Genomic DNA, 20,417 nt, shown 5'->3' on the forward strand with positions numbered 1-20,417 from the left:
GGCCAGGGGGTGGGACCTGGTGGGCTCAAGGAACAGGACTGACCAGGCTGGTCTGGGCAGAGTGCGGGGAGGCAGGCCTGGGCTTGCTAGAGTCTGCTAACTTGGCTGGGTGGCTCTGCTTCCCAGAAACTCTAAAGGGAGGTGGGCAGTCTTTAAGCATCCTGTTTGATTGACTTTAGAGGGATTATCCATTATTAATTTACCAATCTTAAATACTTGCTTGCTGAGATGAATGCCTGTGAGATTTAATCAGGTTCCAACGCAGAAATGTTAAAGTGGGTAGAAGCTGTTGATGGCGTCTGGACCTGGCCTTGTTTTGGCTTGCTTACCTTTTTGGGCAGACAAAATAAGTGCCATAAATGAGAACCAGATGAAAAGAAGTTACACGGGCAAAATGTGGAGCCCTTGAATTGTTAACGGTATGGCTGGAAGGGCAACGTGAGGACATAGCAGGCCCTTTCTTTGTCCGGCCTCCCTAGGTAGTGGTGAGCCAGGAAGCTCATTCCACGTTGCAGAACCAGGACAAAGACCATCTTGAACCCTGATGTCGAGAACCTACTAGGCTGCCAAACTCTTCAGGCAAGAGGATACTTTGTGAAGCAGCTGTTGGAATGGAAGCCAAAAGAAGAGGAAGGGTGGGAGATATCCAGAAACAAGAAAAACCTTAAGAGTAGAAATTCAGGAGACTACGTCTACTAAAACCAGAAACTTGAAAGGTACAAACAAGGCTGGTGCTCTATAAACCTGAATTTGTAGGACTCCAGTTCTCCTCGGGCCTCGGATGCCGTCACGTGAGGACTCGAGCTAGGCAGGAGTGCACAGCCATAAGGCAGAGGACTTGGGGAGTCGAGTCCCAGAACCACGGTGCCTGGCAGCAGCCACACAGGACCCACATGCGCTTTGTGTCCTTCCAGGAGCTGCTTGGACTCGAGGCCCTTCCACGTCCCCACAGAACCCCTGGCTCAGATACCTGGCTTGTCTTGCAGCTCAGCAAAGGAAGCTTTTGTTAAAGAAATACTCAGATGCTAAAATTGAGGGATCGATGGCTCTAAGGAGCCATTGTTATTTTACCTAAAAAACACACATCCTCTTAAAAAAAAATTAAAAAATAAGGACGTTTATTACAGGATACTGAGACAGTCTGGATACCTGGAATGGAGATGCCTACACATTATTTTGAAAATCACCCATGATTTGAATTTAAAAATTGCTCCAAGCAAGGAGATTTTATTCATCACGATGCTTTCTTTTGTTTCTTCTTTTCGTTTTCTTCTTTTTCTTTTTCAATTTCAGCAACGTATTTCTCAATTTCTTCAGGATTTAAAATCTATGGGGGAAAGTAAGTATGGTTAATACCTGAGCCTCACAAGGTGCCAAAGCACTGCTGCCCTCCTTCGGTGAGGGGAGGTCTTGGACACCAGCCAAGGTTTTGCACCCCAGCTACTGCGGCAATGTGGCCTCTGAGCCTCTGAAGAGAGACTCCCCTATGAGCAAGACCACAGCTGGCCTGATCCAGCCTACAGTGCGAGTCCAGGCCCAGGCAGCTGCTCAAAAGGCAGCCACGAAGGTGCACACGGCCGACAGCTTTTCTCTGTGCCAAGAGGCCATGCAAGAACCTGCTTTAGGTTGGAGTGTTCTTCAGACCCGGCTGTGGGACATGGTGGAAAGGCAGCTCCTTCCCAAACCACAGCAGAGTGGCCATGTTTCCTTCTGAGTTTGTACTGACCATAGAAAACTCCAGGGGGGAAAGAGCCCACGTTTTTTCTGTTTTTCCCAGTGGGCCAAGGAAGCAAACATGAGGTTGATTACCTTGAGGGGCTGATCTCGCCTCATGACAGCAAGCTCGATGTTTTTGCCACCTGACTGAACCACCTTGAAGGAGACCAGAAGAGGAAGTTAACTCTCCCGCAAGGCCAGAAGTCGTGAGCACCTGAAGGGAAGTGTGCCCAAAGCAAGCACTGCCACCCCAGGGACAGCGCAGTGCAGACCCCAGCCCCAGCGCCCAAAGCCTTCGTCTACGTCAGACAAGTTTGTTTGGGACACGTGTGTACCCCGTCTGCAGCCAGCCCCTGCTCAGGCCGCCAGGCATCCTCTGCTGATGCACTAGCTCCCCCCACCCCGTGCAACCATTCTCACCACTGAGCTCCTGATTTCTAAACTGCCTGCTCTCCCAACTACCCCTCCTCTAGGCCCTTCTTGGGCTTTGCGCTCCAGCACTCCCAAGGTCTTGACCAAACCCAAAACCTCACGATGCCCAAGGGCTACTCCCAGCTCTTCTCATTTTCTGACTTTAATAGCAGCTCAAAGCCTAGAAAGTTCTCTTGACAGCTATGAGAAGAGAGCCCAGGTTCATACCCTGCTTCTGCCCCTTGCAGAAGCCACTTCGCCTCTTGGTGCACTTGTCGCATTTGTATGAAGGCGCCCACTTCGTGTGGTGGCTGGGAGGAACATGGGTCGTGACAAGCACTAGGACAGTGCCTGGCCCAGGGCAGGCCATCACCCCCTCGATGCCTCTTTGTTTCAGTCCACTCTGCAGTGGGCTTATTGCCGTCCAGCCCAAGTGCCACCCCCACAACGTGGCGACGCTGACCCCGCCGGACCCTGCACGCACCTCCAGGAGGGCCTTGATGACCAGCTTGATGGCCGGGTCGTCCGCCTCGATGGCCTCGTCGGTGTAGTTCTTCTCCAGGAACTCGCGCACGGACTTGGCGCCTCGGCCGATGGCATTGGCCTGAAATAGAAACAGGCCGATAAGAGCTGCCCCAATGCCACGGCCACCAGCATGTGGGCCTGCCGGCAGCTGCCCTCTCCCCTCATTCGCTCTCCTGGGCACGTGGGGAGAGAGGGTGCAATAGGTGACAGCTTGCCTGGAGGAGGTGGCCTGGGGCCCCAGGCCCGGCCCTACCACTTCCTTTTTTCAGAGTTCGTGCTGATTTGTAGATTCGTAGCGAGAATGGGACTACATTTATATCTCAGCAAAAGGTTGGAGGATGTAACTTAGGCTGTACATTCTCACGTCCTGCTGTCCTTTGACTTCTCCCATTACCAGCAATGTTTAATCATCTTCTTTGCTCCCATATCGTTACACATCTTGAATAATCAGGATGTGTGTGCAACACACACCCAAAAGATGGCTAATTTAAATCCTCACCCAGTCACTGATGCCAGCTTTACGGGAGCGCGATGTCTGTAAATGGCACCCAAAGGCTTGTTCTGGAAGTGTCCTAGAGGCACCTTTCCCCTGACATACCTTCCAGGCGTGGTACGTGCCAGAAGGGTCCGTCTGGTACAGTCTGGGAGTGCCGTCAAAGTCAAAACCCACAATGAGGGCAGAGATGCCAAACGGTCTGCGCCCGTTGCTCTGTGTGTAGCGCTGGTGGGAAAAGAGGCCCGTTACTGCCACCGTCTCCCCCCCTTGGTGTCAGCACCAAGACCCCACAAGACCAGCCAGAAGAAAGGAAACACGATGTCCCCGATAACTGCTTTACTCTGGAAAGCCCAGTGAAAGAGTGAACCTATTTCCACGCTCTTGTGCCCACTTTCAGGTTATTTTAACCCAAATGACGTTAGGTGACAGCGTTCATCATTCCTCCCTCCCTTTCAGCACGTTCAATTGCAGACACTCTGAGGAAGACCTGGCTTGGACCAGAACTACAGCATGTGTACACCTGAGGCGGCCTGGGAGTAGCTGTCTGGCTACAAACTTGCTTTAGGGACCAGCTGCATCTTACCACACACAAAGAAGGTGGTGGTCAGCCCCCCCCCCCAAAGGGCTTTAGCTGGTGGCCATCCAGAAGGGCGAGGCAAAAAACTATCATTTCCTTCTAGAAAGATGGATCCTGACTGCTCCATACCACTAAAAGAGAACAGGATGGCACATGAAATGGTCACCTTACAGTAAATGCTACGTGCTCAATGAGAAAACAGGACCATGCCCTGGAACAAGCACAACCAGGTGTTCTGAACAGGACCCAGTGGGGCCCTTATCACCACAGGGAGGCTGCAGCCAGGCCAGCGGGCACCCACCTGCTTCAGGCTGGCGATGTAGCGGGTGATATACTCCACGGTGACTGGGTCCTCCACCGTAAGCCGGTGGCTCTGGCATTCTACCCGCGCCCTGTTGATGACTATCCTGGCGTCGGCGGTGAGCCCTGCCACGACAGAGAAGAGGGGCTGCCCTTGCCATGTGCCACCCACTCCCGTCGAGAACGACTCAGACAACACACGTCGACAGCAGTCATCCTTCAGCAAAGACTCCGAAGCCAGAACTGGGGTCCTCCAAGGGGCTGACAGCAGAGGCTGTGAGAAAGTGGGGCCTGCGACCACATTTAGACACTAGCTGAGTCCTCCAGAGAATCCGGTTATAAAACAAATGAGCCCCTAATTAGTTTACCTGAGCTGGGACCTCCAGAAAGCAGATCTGCTGAGGGATGAAGTGAGTTAATCCGCGCTAAGTGCTCGGATCACACCGGCACAGGGCAGGGCACCGGCCTGCTCTCTTCGTTTGGAGAAGCTAGATTTCCCTAGATGGTGACTAAGTGTACGGGGACATCACAGCAGCCAGCCTGGGAGCGTGACACCGACCTGCGAAGGCCATGCAGACGTTGTCATCCAGAGCACAGATCTTCCGCACTGTCCTCTCATCCTGCAGTTTGGCCACTGACTTCTTCTCCACACCAAGAACAACAATATCTTTTCCTCGGACGCCAACCTTCAATAAGCCAACAGATTACGTAAGAAAGTGACATTGGGTTCTGCCACCGGTAAAGTACTAAGAGCAGACATTAACGTGGATCATGCAAACATCTGGGGGACAGCAGCACCCTAAAGGTGCGCCCATGTACTGCCACCCTCTACCCTATGTCTGCTGCTGCAGCTGCCTTCATCCGGAACTCCAGATACTCATTCCGCAGGCAGAACCAGCACAGGTGCCTCAGCCTGACGTGCCCAATGCCGTGCCTTTAAAACACTGTTAGGTAGTGCCAACCACAACCTAAGTAGATGAACAATCAACCACCGGACAACCAGTCTATTATTTTAAATTCACGAGTCAGTCAAGTACATACGAGTCCTTAAGCCCCAGACCCTGACTTTCAGGCCAGGTCTTCTGCCACCCCATGCCACCACACTCCAAGGCACACAGCTGTGGGAAGGCCTGAATGGCATCAACTGCTCCTGGGAGGGCAAACGCACCCCGCTTCCTCTGTAGAGGGGAGAGTTGGTGGCCATTATTGAGAACAGAGAAAATCGCTGAGGGCCACTTTAATCCCCCAGTCCCAAGGGGAGCAGAAACCCGTGCAATCATTTGGTGAGTAACTCCGGAGACAGCTGCCCAGCCTCTCGCTGTGGGCATTGTAGGGTAGACCACCGTGTACTGGGGGGCCATCCTGGGCGCTGTGGGATGACGAGTGGCATCTCTGGTCTCCCCCCACCAGATGCCAGCAGCAGCCCCTCCTGACACCTGACGACCAAAAACACCTCCGAACACTGCCAAATGCCCCCTGCTCAAGTGGCCTCTGGTTGCGAGTGAATTTCCAAAGGGTTTTTTTGGGTTCCATCTTCTTACATGATCTTCAAAGTGATGGTGAGGGGAAGCAGCCCTCCCAGAGAGGCTGTGGATTACATGGAGTTGGCTCCTCTTCCAGTGCTCTGTAGGCTGAGTGAGACCCCTGACAGACTTGGGGACTGAACTTCCAAACAAAAATTCAAGACATGAAAACAGTTCAAAATTTACAGAATGTGTGCGCTGGTGCCTGCCCACTCAAACCTCCCCAATACCAGGTGAGAAAATCTCTCCGATAATTCGACCAATGAGAAAGCTGACAGCTGCCTAAAAGACATCAAGGACTGTAAACTTGAAAGGGTGATAAAGTCCCTGAAGACGGGCGACGGTGGCGGCGGGGGGTCGCCGCTGAGCCCGCAGACCCAGCCGCCTGCCCCGCGGCGCCCGGCCAAGGGCCGCTCCTGGCTCCGGGCCCCGCAGCTCCAGCACCCACGCCCCGCCGCGGCCCCCGGGCTCCCGGGCCCCGCACCGGGCCCCGCACCCAGCCCCGGTGAGGCCCAAGATGGCCGTCGCGCCGTCACCTTGCGGGCGCCGGGCGGCGGCACGGCGAGCGCGACCCAGAGGAGCCCGCCTCCCGCCCCTGCGCGGCTCCTGCGCGGTCCGAAAGCCGCCCCGGCTCACGCGCACCCTCCACGGGGCCAGCCCAAGGCAGAGCGCGCCCTCCGAGGTCGGCGGCGTCCTGGACGGCCCCTCCCGGCGGAGGCCGCCCCCTCCTCCCCGGGCCCCGCTCTTCCTCCCCACCGCCCCGGCGTCCCCGCAGCTCCGCGCCGGCGGGAAAGGCCCCTCCGCCGCGGCGTGCTGGCCGGCCGTGCCCCGAGCGCGAGGGCGAGAGGGCCCGGCGCGGGCCGAGGCGCGGGGCGCCCACCCGCCGGCCCCCGCCCGGCCCTCAGGGCCACTTCCGCCCGCAGCCCGGGCCTCGCGCAGGCCCCGGCCCCGGGCTCCCGCAGCCCGCCGGGCGCGCCTCACCGCGGTCGAGCCCTTCTTGACCGCCTCCTGCGCGTACTCCACTTGGAAGAGGTGGCCGTCGGGCGAGAAGACGGTGATGGCGCGGTCGTAGCTCATGGCCGGGGAGGCGCGGCCGCTGCCTGTCGGAGCTAGACGCGGAGCCGCCGCTGCCGCCTCAAAAGCGCACACTCATCGGCGCGCGCCGCGCGATCCCGACGCCGCTGCGCCGCCGCCCCCGCGCTGCGCACGCCGCTCTACGCCGCGGGCGCTCCGCGCTGCGTACGCTGTTCACGCTGCTCTACGCTCTTCTACGCTGCCGGCGCTCTACGCTCCTGGCGTAAGGTGGCGTGCGGCGCGTGCCCGCGACGGGGCCGGAGCGAACCACCGCGGCCCGGCCGGGGGGGGCGGCGGGGCGGCGGCGGGGGCGGGGACACGGCGCGCGGGGCGGCCGCGGGGCGTGCGCCGTGGGCTCGGGCCCGGGGCAGGCTGGCGCAGGGGGGCCGCGGGCTGGCGGGCCGGGGGGCGCGGCGGCGGCGGCGGGGCGGGCGAGCCCACGAGGCGGCGCCCCCCGCGCCCTCCCCGCCGTCCCCCGCCCCCCCGACTGCGGAGAATGAGCACCTTTGGACGCGTGCGGAGCCGGAGAATAAACCCCCGAGGATCGAGGGCTGATCCCCGCGCCGGCGACCATGTCCGTGGCCTTCGCGTCCGCCCGGCCGAGGGGCAAAGGGGAGGTCACGCAGCAGACCATCCAGAAGGTGGGCGCGGGGCGCCCCGCAGGTGCTGGCGAGCGCGCACGCGGGCCGGACGCGGGAGGGCGGCGGGGAACAAAGCGAGGGGCGCAGCCCCGCCGGCCGCGCGCCCCGGGGTGGCCGCCCCGCACCTCTGCGCTCCCGGGCCCCGCGCCGTGCCCCCGCGGTGCGCCTCCCCGCGCCAGCTTTGCGCGGGCGCTCGCCCTCGGGGCAGGGGCCGCGCGGCCCGGGGGCGCTGCGGGTCCCCTGCGGGCGCTGCCCGCAGCACGCCGGGGGCTCCGGGGCCGCGGGCTCGTCTCGCCCGGGTGCCGGCCCTGAGGGCGAGGGCGAAGGCGCGGCGGCGGCCACTCGCCGCTGCGCACACCCGGGCCGGAGGACCGGGGCGCGCGGGCCGGCCTGGGGAGCGGGTAGCCCGGGGTGGCCGCGCCCTGCCCGCCTCTTTCAGGTGCCGACACCTGGAGGCCCCAAGCGGGGGTCCCGAGCGTGGCCGTGCGGTCCCGGCAGCCCCGCAGCCCTGCGGGGTGCACCTGGCGGCCGGCGCGCGGGCGCTCCGGGGCAGGTGGCTTCTCGGGGCGCCCCCCGGCCTGCCTCCTGTCCCGGCTGGAACTTTCCAGGTCCGCTCTCCAGCCTCTCCCTTCGTCCAGTTTGGCGGTGGGGTTTTCTGTGGATAAAAACACTGACGTGCGTTTGGGGACACCTGTCACCAGAACATTTTCAGCAAAAACCTGACGTTTTGAAGTGGAGACTTGATGTTCCACCATTTATTTTTAAAAGGCAAACTCAGCAGGAAAGCAGGGTTGACACTGGTGCTTCCTCACGTTTTATGGGGCCCCTGGTCTCTGACCCCCGCTCTGGGCAGCGCACCTGGAGCGGGCGGCCTTGCTTCCAGAGCCTCTTTTTTGGGGGGGTGCACCTTGCTGTTTTGGGCCCTTCTTCCCTGATGAAAGCTGGCTTTCGCCTGTCACCGCTTAGGGCACCCCCTGCTCTGGCTGGCGTTAGGTGCTTAATGGTGTTTGAAGAGTCTCAGCCAGCGCTGAAGAGGCTAGCAGCTGGAGGAGCAGCTGAAACGTGGATTTGTTTCGTCTAGCCACGTGGTGCTTATCTGGTGCCCGTAACTGTCATAAGGGTCGTAAATCTTAACCCATTTAACTTTGGGGGGTAGTTACTGTCGTCCCATTCTGTAGATGAGGAAACCGAGGCCTGGAGAGGCAAAGTGGAGCCGGGAGCAGAACCGGGGTGCCCTAGCTGCGGGGCTGCACTGCCCGGGGAACGTGTCGGGGCAGAGGCTCCAGCGCGGCTCAGGCATGTGCGGCAGCCCCGAGGGCCCTGAGTGCGAGGGGCGTGGTCGTCGTTACCGAATCCTGTGGCTGCAGGGTTCACATCGCAGTCCCTGGTAGAGCTCCCCAAAATTTCTAGGCAAGAGGGTGTTAGAGCTGCCACCCCCAAACGTGGTTGGATCAGAAGAGGGAACCCGCTGACCATGCAGCCTGCCTCCTTCGAAAGCGGGTCTTCAGCCCCCGCCCCCCCCCCCCCCCCCCCCCCCGGCCCTGAGCAGTGGGGCCGGCGGTTTCTATCCTGCTCTTGACATTTTGGCAGCCAGTATATGTACCCAGGGGGTCTGGGAGGGCTGTGACAGGGGCGTGTACTGTGTACATGGCGTGCTGGAGGCTCATGCCAGGACTGATGGGAGAAGCGGGCGTTCCTCAGAACCTGCTTGGCGGGAAAGGGGCAGGAGGTATTCACCTGCTCCTTAGAGCATATCTGTGGGGAGACTTCTGCCAGGCAAACTCCTGTTGAACCTCCAAAGCCCCGCTCAGCTGTCCCTCCAGGCTCCCCTGTCAGTCATATGCCAGAGTAACTTTTTTTTATTTTTTATTTCTCTCCTCTCCCCCCCCCCCCCCGTTGTCTGTTCTCCTGTTCTCTGTCTATTTGCTGTGTCTTCTTTGTCCCCTTCTGTTGTTGTCACCGGCACAGGAATCTGTATCTCTTTTTGTTGCGTCATCTTGCTGCATCAGCTCTCCGTGTGTGCGGCGCCATTCCTGGGCAGGCTGCACTTTCTTTTGCGCTGGGCGGCTCTCCTTACGGGCGCACTCCTTACGGGGCGCACTCCTTGTGCGTCGGGCTCCCCTATGCAGGGACACCCCTGCGTGGCAGGGCACTCCTTGCGCGCATCAGCACTGCGCGTGGGCCAGCTCCACATGGGTCAGGGAGGCCCGGGGTTTGAACCGCGAACCTCCCATGTGGTAGACGGACGCCCTAACCACTGGGCCAGGTCCGCTTCCCCAGCATAACTGTTTTGATACATTGCTTAGGCGTCACAGATTGATTCCTTGCTGTCCCTCAAGGCAGACATGGTAGCTGGGCAGTCAGTGGTCAGTCCCTAAAGAATCTCCGACACTGGTCCTGGCAGTGGAGCATTTGGGGATAGGCGCACATGCGGGGGAGGGATATTCCAGACAAGAATACCCATAGGCAGGGGTGGGGCGGCTCTAGAAGCTTGAGGGAAGCTGGCGTGGGCCCACGCGTGCCCTGGGCGTGGCGGCTGAGCGCACGGTCAAGTCCGGGGGTGAGACGCGGTGCACTCTGGTGAGAACACCAAGTCACAGAGGACGCCGCGCTGCCCGGGACCCCTCCGCCGGCGCCCGTACCTGGCTGTCCGGCCCCCGCGCTCTGCCGCTCTCCACCGGCTCAGAGCCCGCGTGTCCCTGCTGGCCGGCGCCATGGTGGGCGTGCGGCTGGGCTCGGGCACCCAGGGGAGGCCCCTGGACCTCACCGGGCATGCGCGGCGCGTTCTGCCGGGCTCACAGGAGAATGCGCGTTACTTAGAGTAAACCTGAGTCGCGGTCACTGCCTGTCGCGCCCCTCTTAGCTGTTTCCTTGAGCGGGCGCGCGGTAGTGGCTTGCCCCTTGTCCTCGGCAGCCTGTGCAGGGGGGCGATGAGGAGAACCCGCCGCCCGGGAACCAGGGCAGGGCTGAGAGCCCAGAGAGGTGAGGGGCGCAGGGGAGGGGGTGGCCCTTTGGCCAGGGGATGTATGTCCTGGGAAGGGGTGGCTGACCTCCGTCTTAAGGACGTGGGCTCGTTTGGGTGGGGACGTCAGTTGGGGTATATGAAATCAGGGCTGTTTCCAGCTGCTGCCAATGGTTCGGACCGCCGGGCTGCCTCCCTTTTTAGATGTACCGAAGCGCTCGAACCCAAGGCCGTGGCCTCCGGGGGGAGGGGGAGCATGGCGCCTAGGGTGCCACCCCAGAGACTTGGGGTGTGGGGGCGACATAGCCTTCCACCTGTTCCTGGGGACCCCAAACTGCTGCGGGAGAGTGGGGGAGGCAGCCGGGCGGCCCCTGGCCTCGCTGTGCCGTGGAATGCCATGCAGCTGCGCGTGCGCCCCAGCTCTGCAGAGACCTGCCACCGTGCGGGGGGTGGGGGGGGGCTGGCAGGAAGGGCGTCCTCCACGGCGAGCAGCGGCTGCCGGGCCCCCACCTCGCCTCCCTCCCCCTTCCCGCGGCTGGCGGGCTCCAGCCTCGCCCCCCAGCCGCCTGCCGGTCTATCTGTCCGCCACCCCGGGGCGGTGTGTGAAACAGGCAGGCAGAGGGGTGGGGCAGCAGCAGGGTCTTGCCCACCGGCCATTCGCAGCCAGGTGGCCCCCGCTGGCGCTGGCCCAGCGCTCCGGCCCCCTGCTCCCGGCCTGCGGGTCAGGGCCTACCTGGCAGCTCCTGGAATGCCCCGGAAAGCCTCACCCCGCAGCTGCAGGTCGGAGGAGGCTGAGCGGTGGTCCCGGGCACCACAGCTCCCGCACGAGGGCTCCTGTCCTCCACGAACGACAGGCAGGGAGAGTTGGCGCCGCCTTCCCTGACTGTCTCCGGCGCCACCCCCCGCTGCAGGCGCCTCAAGAGCCGAGGGGAGGCATCGGTGTGGGTGCAGAGCGCGGCTCACCTGCTCCTGTGCATGGCGGGCAGCTGGAGCTGCTGCCCTTTCCTTCCCCGGTTGGAGGCGGGTGTGAGTTGGTGGGGTGCTGGGACCTCGCAAGTGGCAGCCCCGGCCCTCTTCCCCTGATGACGGGTGGCGCTCAGCCTTCTGTGGCTCCGTGTCCTCATCTGAATGGGAGCCGCTGTGGCCTCCCGGCAGTGGCCCCGGCCTGGCCCGGGAAGGTCTTGCGCTGTCTCGTGGTCAGCCCTTGGACTGACCGCTTATTGGAGAGGGGCAGAATTTGCCCGGGGCATTTTGAAAAGAAGGTGGGGGTCTGTTCCCAGCCGCAGGAGACCGTCTCAGGTCCAGGGCCACGTCAGGGAAAGGTGGCTGCCTGTGCGAGGCCAGCCGCCCCGACATCACGCGTCTTTCCTACAGCAGCGTGGCCTTACTCCTCCTGTGTGGTCTCAGTTGTTCTGCCCTGCCTCCCAGAGCCGGGATTCACGCGGGGACCCGTGCCTTGTCTCGCCCGAGGAGGGCCTGCCGTGGCATGGAGGGTGCGAGCCCCTCACCGTGCCTTGGGGTGTAGGAGCCTTTGGACATGGGGCGTGGGGCTTGCACACACCGCCGGGAACTGGGGGGCCCCTCTGTGCGGGCAGCTCTGGTTTGGCTTTTCTTTTGATTTCCCTTATTCTGTAGTTGGGGGAGCGTCCGAAGGGCCCCCGTTGGTCCCTGTCGTGGAGCTGAGCGCCAGCCTGCCGACCTCGTGGTTGTTGCCCCTTGGTGGCAACCTGGGCGCTGCGTGGGGAGGGCCGCGTGCGGCCCTGCCCTGGGGTGCGCGATGCGGGGCGCTGGCGGGCGCCTGATGAGACCTGCGGCTCTGTCCACTCCGCGGAGGGTGGCCGACGGGGGACTGCTTGTGGCAGCAAAGGAGCCCAGTGCCCGCGTGTCCGTCCGTGGCTGGAATGACAAGGTAGCGTCTGTGCTGGCGGGGACAGGCCCAGAGGACCCGGTGTTTCCATCTGTGTAGCAGGCGGCAGACGTGTGCGCGCCCCACGGCTAAAATACTTCTGGAAGGAGCCGAAGCTGGTAGCAGAGGCCTCTGGGAGAGGGATCCAGAGGGCGGGGCAGGGTGGGGGCGGAGGGGCGGCTTTCCTAAGGGACTGCCTGCGAACTCTTTTGCCGTTTGAACACAGCGCAGCAAAACTCGGTTAATTGAAAAAATCACCGCCAGGGCGTTGTGGGGCAGCCCTTGCGCTCGGTGACCCGCGCCCCACCTTCCAGGGCCGCCTTCCAGAGAGCTGCCCCCTGGACCCAGCCCCCCTCCTGTGGGCTCTGAGCCACAGTCTCTCCCCGCCCCCCAGCTTGGCCGCCCCTGCTGACCAGCCGGTCAGGAGGTCCCTCGTGGCCTCAGCAGCCTCCTCGTCGACCCCATCCTGCTGCTGTCCCCCGAGCCCCCTGCGTCCCTCACCAGCCCCTGACCAAGCCCAGTTCTTTTAGAGTCCCCCGTGGAAATGGTTTCTGTCACGGCATTGCTGCCATGTGGTCGCAGGACGTGGCCTGCCCAGAGTCGGCCGGCAGGACGTCAGCAAATGGGGCACCGCAGGGGCTCGAAAGGCACCGCGCCTCAGAGCTGCCCTCTTGGCCCCTGAGCCGCTGGGACTTAAGGCCACACGCTCGGGGGGGCCAAGGCGTCGTCCTGGCGTCCCACCGAGGCCAGCCCCCCTGCTTAGCCCCAGCCGAGAACTTTTAACTACGGAGCGTTGGGATGTTTGTTACGCGGCAGTGGGTAACTAACGGGAGTGCTCACGTGCCTTGCAGTCTCGGTCTGGCAGCCCCTCCTGAGCTCTGCCCTCACTCCGAGGTCAGGCCAGGCTGTGACTGAGAAGGTCACCCTCACGCCGTGGGCACAGTCCAGTGGCCTGGAACTCGGTTCCTGTTCCCGGGCATCCTTGCTTGGCCATGCTTATGCACGTGGCCCAGCCGCCCTTCACCGCCGCGTTCCCGGTCAGCTGTCCGGCCTGCCTCCAGCCTCGGCCTGCCTCCAGCCTCGGCCTCCTCACGCTCCACGCACCGCTGCCTGGTGGCACCGAGTGGGCGCGTGCCAGGGGGTCCTCGGCCCCGGCCGCCCGCTGCCTGCCCCACTGTGCGCTGACCCGGCCCGTCTCCTGTGGCTGCCCACGCCCATTGGTGCCGAGCGAGGCCCACCTGCGAGGCGGGAGCTCACAGCCCCTCGTGGCGTCCCCAGGCGTGCGCCCACCTCCTGGGCTCTGCCCCCAGCAGCCTCGCCTCGGGCAGGCCGCGGCCACACCTGGCACTTGGGTTTCAGCCCCGACCTTGGTGCGTCCCACACGTCGCCTCCCCAGCTCAGCCCCAGGCCCCTGGAGAGCCCGCCTCCCCGAGACCTGGCGAGGGGTCGGCTTCCCAGCAAGGAAGCGCAGTTGCGCTCCAGGCCGCTCGGACAGGAGGCGGTGGGCACGGGGGAGCCCTTCACGCCCCTGTCACCGAGACATGGTCTTGCCACGTGGACAGGCATTTTCGGACACACATGGGCTGAGGGGACGGCTGACCACCGCCGTCGGGCCGCCCGCGGGTGTCTGCTCGGGCGTCTCGGCGCAGCTTGCGCTCGCCTTAGGCGTGGGCACGCAGGCAAGCACAGGACCCGGAGCCCGGCCAGCGAGCCCCCGTCGCCCCCCTCCCTGCCCTTAGCTTCCTGCTCCTTCCTCGCCAAGCCCGCACGGAGAGTCGGCGCGCTCTCTGAGCACGTATTAAAAGCGGGGCGGCCCCCCACCCCGCAGCACGCGCTTACCTCCTTAGGGTTGAACAGAGTGGCTCCTTGAATCGGCTGAGCTTTCGGTGCTGCCTGCTGCCCTTGCAGAAGGCAGAGCTGGGCTTTGCTCTTTCACGCCTGTGCCCCAGCAGGGTGCAGCCACGTGGTGGGTGGGGTGGGGTGGGGCGCGGCCACGTGGCGACGACGTGGCAACGGCTCAGCCGTGGCCCGCGCCTGCTGGCCCGCACGCCCCCTCTTCCCTGCACTCGGAGTTCTCTCTCCCTTTCTCCTTGCGGTCCCTTGTCGCTGGCTCGTCCGCGGCTCCCCTGCGGCTGTGGAAGCCCCTGGTCTCTGTAGCCCCCTGGCTCCCGGGGCCTCCCTCCTGGGGGCTCCTCCCAGGTTCCTGTGCCTCCTGCCGGGCTGGGTGCCAGCCTCCGCTTTTGGGGTCAGGACCCTTGTGCGTCCTGGTGCGGCTTCCCGAGAATCGGGGCGCAGGACGTAGGTTTTGTGAGGATTCCCCCTTCCCTTTTCCCACATGTCCCCACGCTAACAGCCTCGTTTGCGAATCTCCTCGCCCGCCCCGTGGGTGCAGATTGTTTCCTGAGCCGTCCGAGACGCGTGGGCACGAGGCCTGTGTACTCCCACGTCCTACATAAGGGCGTTGGGGCACGGCGGCCGCAGGGCTGCGGCATGACCGCAGTGACGAGCTCTGACCTGCAGACCTTCGTCCAGGTTCCCCAGTGGCCCCGGGGACCTCCTGGACAGCGCGGCCTGCCCGGCATGCCCATTGCTCCCTGCTCCTCTGTCCTCCTCGGCCGTTCTCGACATGCTTTTGACGCGAGTGCCCAGGTCCTTTAAGGACTGTCCCCCAGCATGGGGGGGTGGCGGGCTCATTTTCCTAAACTGTGCATCTCAGGGTGCGGCCGTTCTGCCCCCACCCCAGTTGACGCCTTGGCTGACCGGAATTTCGGAGCAGAGGTCTGCCCTCCGGACTCGCCCCCTCATCCCTGCTGCCCACTTCCGGCACCGTGGAGACGCCCGGCTCCCGAAACCTGGTTTTCCATCCCCCGTTTTCAGGGCCTTTGTCCCTGGTATTTTTTGGCAAGCCGGGCTGGCTCCGGAAGACGCTCCCAATCTGGAAACTTGCGTCCATCGGCTCTGAGAAAATGTCTTGAACGGTTTTTTGGATCATTTCCTCCCATGTTTTCTTTCTTTCTGGAAGTGCTGGAAGTGCTGGAAGAATTGGTTGTTGGCCCACTTGGACCATCTTTCTCATTTCATCACCTTTTCTATTTTCTGTCTCCGTCTTTTTGAGCCGATTTCTAGTTTTCCTAAACTTTACATCCTAAGCCTTCTGTTGGGTTTGCCATTTTGGCCAACGTATTTTAAGTTTCTAAGAGCTCTTTTGGGTTATTTTTTTTTTAAATGGTACCCTCTTCTTCATGGCTCTAGTAACTTCTTTTACCTTTCCGAGGTTGTTAATAATAGTTGCTTGTCTTGATTCCCTCTTTTATTTTTTTCTTTAAGATTTATTTTTTATTTATTTCTCTCCCTTTCCCCCCCTGGCCCCCCACCCCCATTGTCTGCTCTCTGTGTCCATTTGCTGTGTGTTCTTCTGTGTCTGCTTGTATTCTTGTCAGTGGCATGGGGAATCTGTGTCCCTTTTTGTTGCGTCATCTTGCTGCATCAGCTCTGTGTGTGCGGCGCCATTCCTGGGCAGGCTGCACTTTTTTCATGCGGGGCGGCTCTCCTTGAGGGGCGCACTCCTTATGCGTGGGGCTCGCCTACGCGGGGGACTCCCCTGTTTGGCACAGCACTCCTTGTGTGCATCAGCACTGCGCGTGGGCCAGCTCACCACACAGGTCAGGAGGCCCTGGGTTTGAACCCTGAACCTCCCGTGTGGTAGGTGGACGCTCTATCGGTTGAGCCACATCCGCTTTCCTTGATTCCCTCTTGGCACCTAGCTCCTCCAGCCTGGCTGCTGTGGCTGGCCTTGGCCTCGTCCCCCGACTTTGATCTCTGCCCGTGCCGGGCGCTGCGCGTGGTCCGTGGCTCGTGCCGAGACGCCCCCTCCGGGATCCCGGGGCCTCCTAGGCTGGGGACAGCCTGGGACGCTCACCGTCCTGGGGCCTGGAGGGGTCCACGGCCCGGCTGTTCGCGGAGCTGGCTCGGGTCTGCACCAGAGGGGCTGCTGACGTCACCCGTCCCCTTGTGTCCCAGCTTCTGCTCTTCGTGCCCGTGAGGTTTTGCCTTCTCCATCCCTTCCTGGCCTGGTGGTCAGTCAGCGTTTGGAGTCCAGGCCCAAGTCGTCGTTCCTGCCTTTTTTTTCCCCTATGAGAGTTTTTAGCCTAACTGAGGCAGAACTGAACCTTCCCATGCTTTAAAAAACCTACTACGCTCCTTCCCTGCCGCCGCGGAGGCCGAGGTTCAGGTGCTTTCAGGGTTCGGCTCTGCCTGTGACCCACCACCATGGCCGAGGAAGGCGCTGCTGCCGGGGGCGTGGGGACGTGCTCCGCTCTGCAAGACCCCTCACCTGCGGTGCCCCCAGCACGCGGCGTCCGCGGAGCTGCCAGGGCCCTAGCCGCGCGCCGAGCGTCTTCGTGTGCCTGCACCCTGCCACGCTGACGGGCCCTTGGTGCCGATCCCAGTCGTCCTAACCAGGGCGATGACGACAGGAAGGCAGGGGACCGGGGCGGCCTCTGTGAGAGCAACAGGGCAAACCCCGGCAAGCGGTTGGTGCCCTTGTGTGGTGGTTAGGCCTGCGGCCGGGAACGCAGGCCGAGGGCATCACAAAGGATATTTCAAATGCAAGAAACGGACACATAAAAAGCCTAGGGAGAAGTGGATGCGGCTCAAGCGACGGGGCTCCTGTCTACCATATGGGAGGCCCAGGGTTCAATCCACGGGCCTCCTGCTGAGAAAAGTGAGCTGGCCGCGCAGAGCGCTGGCACAACAAGATGACGCAACAAAGACACAGAGGGGGGAAGCAGACTTGGCCCAGTGGTTAGGGCGTCCGTCTACCACATGGGAGGTCCAGGGTTCAAACCCCGGGCCTCCTTGACCCGTGTGGAGCTGGCCCATGCACAGTGCTGATGCGTGCGAGGAGTGCCCTACCAAGAAGGGGTGTCCCCTGCGTAGGGAAACCCCCACATGCAAGGAGTGTGCCCCGTAAGAAGAGCCACCCAGCGTGAAAGAAAGTGCAGCCTGCCCAAAAATGGCACCGCCCACACAGAGAGCTGACACCACAAGATGATGCAACAAAAAGAAACACAGATTGCAGTGCCGCTGGTAAGGATAGAAGCTGTCACAGAAGAACACACAGCGAATGGACACAGAGAGCAGACAACTGGGGGGGTGGGAGAGAAATAAATAAAAAATGAATCTTAAAAAACAAAAAGAGGAGGGACAAGGGATAATGGGAGGTACAGCACGCCAGGGAGCTGAGGTGGCTCAAGTGACTGAGCACCTCTCTCGAGACTCCACTGAAGGTCCCTGGATCGGTTCCCGGTGCCGCCTAAAGGAGACGAGAAGAGCAGACAAGCAGACGGGCGCATGGCGAACGGACACAGCAGATAGCGAACGCACAAACGTAACGGGTGGGCGAAATAGATAAATAAAAATCTTTTGGAAAAGCCAAAACAATACTCGGCTCTTGGGGAGTGGATGTAGCTCAGTGGTTGAGCGCCTCCTTCCCCTGTACAAGGTCCTGGTTTCAATCCTAAAAAAAAAAAAAAAAACCAGCTCAGAAACCATTTTTGCTGCAGAGCAGTCCTCACGGCTGGTTCAGGGGCCACGGCAGGAAGTTACTGGAATTTGATGAACCCTTTTCCTTACTGACCTTGAGCTTCTCCCCTCTTGTCCCCTCCGTAAGCGCTGGGGTGACAGCCCGTGTGGGGCTGGAGGGGTCGCCTCCATCCCCGAGGACCTCCCCGCCGGGCACTGCTGCCCAGAGACGCAGGAGGCGCGGAGCTCGTGGGGCGGCCCCCAGGGAGAGGGGCGAGCCGCCGGGGATAGCTGCCGCTCCTGTGATCTGCTGCCCGCGCGCCCGCTGGCTGCCGGCTCGGGACCGGCCCCTCGCCGAGCGCCACGCAGGACACGTGCCCTCCTGGGGGAGCCACGCCGAGCAGAGGGGGACGTGGAGAGGAGGAGCCCCCGGGAGGCTGAGGGCCGGGCGGAAGCAGGCTCGGACAGGCCTTGGTGGAGCCAGGACCTTGCCAGCTAAGGGGGGTCAGCTCCACACCTGCCGGGACCCCATGTGCGGGGCTGGCGCCCTGCCCAGGACCCCTGTGTGTGTGGGGGGGCTGGCACACTGCCCCGGGACCCCCATCTGCTGGTGCCTTGCCCCGGGACCCCCGGCTGTGGGGGCCAGTGCCCTGCCCCTGGCAGGTTAAACAGCGTCGCCCCGATCTGGCAGGCCGAGTGCAGATTCACAATTTCGCGAGGGGGGCAGGGGAGCGTGTCTGCAGGGTCACCTTGGGGCTGCTGGAGGGGGACCTGGGGCGTCCCCGGCGGGTCGCAGTACAAGCCCCCCTGGGTGGAGGCCGCCTGCGCGGGGGTCCGCAGAGCCGGGATGGCTCGAGTCGGGGGGTGGGGGGCTTCTCCCACATCGGCCCCGGGGTGGGCTCAGCCTGCTGCACAGCCCCCCACAGCCCTGACCAAGGACTTGGGACCCCCGGGCGGGGTCTGGGTCTTCCTGTGGGGGGCGGGTCCCGAGTGCTGGTGGCACCCTCGTGGCGGCCTGCGCGCCGTGGCTCCATCCTGCCGTGGCTCTGTCCCTCCCTCCCAGCTCCCGCTGTCCACTCGGCCCTCCCGCGGGCTGGCCCCGCGCCCATCCGGGGGGTCCGGGTGCTTGGGGCCTCTGGAGGCCTCGGCCCTGCCGTGCCGCCTCAGCCTCTCCCTCGCCCAGCCCCTGCCCCCCCCAAACCCCTCCCTGGCTCCCGGCACTGCCCCGGGGCTCCCCCAGGCCACCCCAGGGGTCTCGGACAACCCCCACTGCCTGCAAAGCAGAGCCCTGGCGTCGTGTGGCATTTGGGGGCACAGCCACGGGCCACAGCCCCTTGTCCCCTCCTGCTGCTGCCCCTTCCTGCCCCCACTGCCAGGCGCAGTGCTTCCCCCTGTAGCTGCTGTCCCCAGTCTGGGGGGTCTGGCCCCCCGGGGCTCTGGCTGGGTCTTTGTGTGCTGCCTCCTCTAGTCGTGGGCCCCGTGATGGCTCCAGGCCGGCGGCGCAGATAGGCCTGGCGCTGGCCTGGGGTCGGGGTGGGCTGTGGCGGCCCCAGGGAGGCCTGGTGGCGTGGCCGACCGCCCCGGGGGGCCGGGGGGGCCTGGGGCCAGCGCTCGGGTCCTGGGTGGAGATGTGGCCGGCTGGGGGCTGCTCACGTTGCCCGCTCACGCCGTACCCGCCCCGCAGATGCTGGACGAGAACCACCACCTGATCCAGTGCATCCTGGAGTACCAGAGCAAGGGCAAGACGGCTGAGTGCACCCAGTGAGTACGCGCACGCCCGCTCGCGCCGCGCGCCCCTCGCCACCGCAGGGCTGGCCGCCGAGCCCACTCTGGGCCTGTATGGCCTCCCAGTGGACACACCACCCTGCAGAGAGGTGGGCCGCGCCACCTCCAGGACTGCGGGGGAGCGGCCGGGGAGCCGGAGCATCGGGGAGGCCAGGCGGGGGCCGCGGGCAGTGGACGTGCCCAGGACGGGGGGCCTACGGCAGAGCCTTGCTGGACCCTGGGGCGGGCGCAGGGATGGGGTGAGGGGCCCAGACTCCTGGGAGCCAGGTTGGGACTTGCTCCCACTCCCACTCGGCCGACCCCCCTGGCCCTCGGCACTGCTCTGCCCCCCGCCCGCCCAGCCCGGCCCTGGGCCTTTTCCAGGGACACTGTCCAACAGCCCTTGGCCAGAGGGGAGGCCGGCTTTACTTAATCCTGCTCTTGCTTGGGCAGGCCTGCAGGCAATGAGGCTCACTGTGCCCCCTCCTCTCGCTCGCCCCCCCCACCTCTCACTGCCCCCTCCTCCTGCTCCACCCTCCTCTCACTCCCCCCTCGCCTCCCCCTCCTCTCACTCCCCCCTCACTCCCCCTCCTCATTGCCCCCTCCTCTCGCTCCCCATTTCTTTGCTCCCCCTCCTCTCCCCCTCTCACTCCCCTCTCCTCTCACTCCTGTCGCTCCCCCCTCCTCTCGCTCCCCCCCTCACTTCCCCCTCCTCTCGCTTCCCTCTTGCTCCCCTCTCCTCTCATTCCCCCCTTGCCTCCTCCTTTCCTCGCTCCCCCCTCGCCTCCCCCTCCTCTCCCCCTCCCCTCACTCCCCCTCCTCTTGTTCCCCCTCCTCTCGCTCCCCCCTCGCCTCTCCCTCCTCTCACTCCCCCCCCTCACTCCCCCCTCCTCTCGCTCCCCCTCCTCTCATCCCCCCTCCTCTCACTCCCCCTCCTCTCGCTCCCCCTCCTCTCATCCCCCCTCCTCTCGCTGCCCCCTCGTTTCACTCCCCCCCTTG

At 63.1% G+C, this 20,417-nt stretch overlaps 2 protein-coding genes across 2 annotated transcripts in view; one reads left to right on the forward strand and one right to left on the reverse strand.

Moving 5' to 3' along the window:
* Positions 1-1,101: 1,101 nt before the first annotated feature.
* PSMA7 (proteasome 20S subunit alpha 7) lies at positions 1,102-6,719 on the reverse strand. The gene is made up of 7 exons (XM_004456690.5): positions 6,530-6,719; positions 4,585-4,711; positions 4,027-4,151; positions 3,251-3,373; positions 2,612-2,731; positions 1,810-1,872; positions 1,102-1,327 (listed from the first exon to the last, which is right to left on the reverse strand). Exons 1-7 carry the CDS (start codon positions 6,623-6,625, stop codon positions 1,235-1,237), a joined length of 747 nt encoding a protein of 248 aa, XP_004456747.2. The 5' UTR covers positions 6,626-6,719; the 3' UTR covers positions 1,102-1,234.
* Positions 6,720-7,061: 342 nt separating this feature from the next.
* The window catches only part of SS18L1 (SS18L1 subunit of BAF chromatin remodeling complex), a 34,892-nt gene continuing 21,536 nt past the window's right edge, over positions 7,062-20,417 (forward strand). Inside the window, exons 1-2 of the mRNA XM_058287280.2 lie at positions 7,062-7,263; positions 19,339-19,415. Coding sequence (XP_058143263.1) covers positions 7,195-7,263; positions 19,339-19,415 — 146 coding nt within the window. The 5' untranslated portion in view covers positions 7,062-7,194. The remainder of the gene's footprint in view (positions 7,264-19,338; positions 19,416-20,417) is intronic.

The sequence above is a fragment of the Dasypus novemcinctus genome, chromosome 24, assembly GCF_030445035.2.
Source record: "Dasypus novemcinctus isolate mDasNov1 chromosome 24, mDasNov1.1.hap2, whole genome shotgun sequence".
In the NCBI taxonomy this organism is placed as follows: domain Eukaryota; kingdom Metazoa; phylum Chordata; class Mammalia; order Cingulata; family Dasypodidae; genus Dasypus; species Dasypus novemcinctus.

What these genes read in the sequence shown, in the direction of transcription:
- PSMA7 (XM_004456690.5), bottom strand. Translation starts at nt 6,625, where the DNA reads ATGAGCTACGACCGCGCCATCACCGTCTTCTCGCCCGACGGCCACCTC. An exon ending in GCACGTACCACGCCTGGAAG is followed by an intron (nt 2,732 to 3,250) that starts GTATGTCAGGGG and finishes TTTCTATTTCAG; the next exon opens with GCCAATGCCATCGGCCGAGG. An exon ending in TCATCAAGGCCCTCCTGGAG is followed by an intron (nt 1,873 to 2,611) that starts GTGCGTGCAGGG and finishes GTCTCCTTCAAG; the next exon opens with GTGGTTCAGTCAGGTGGCAA.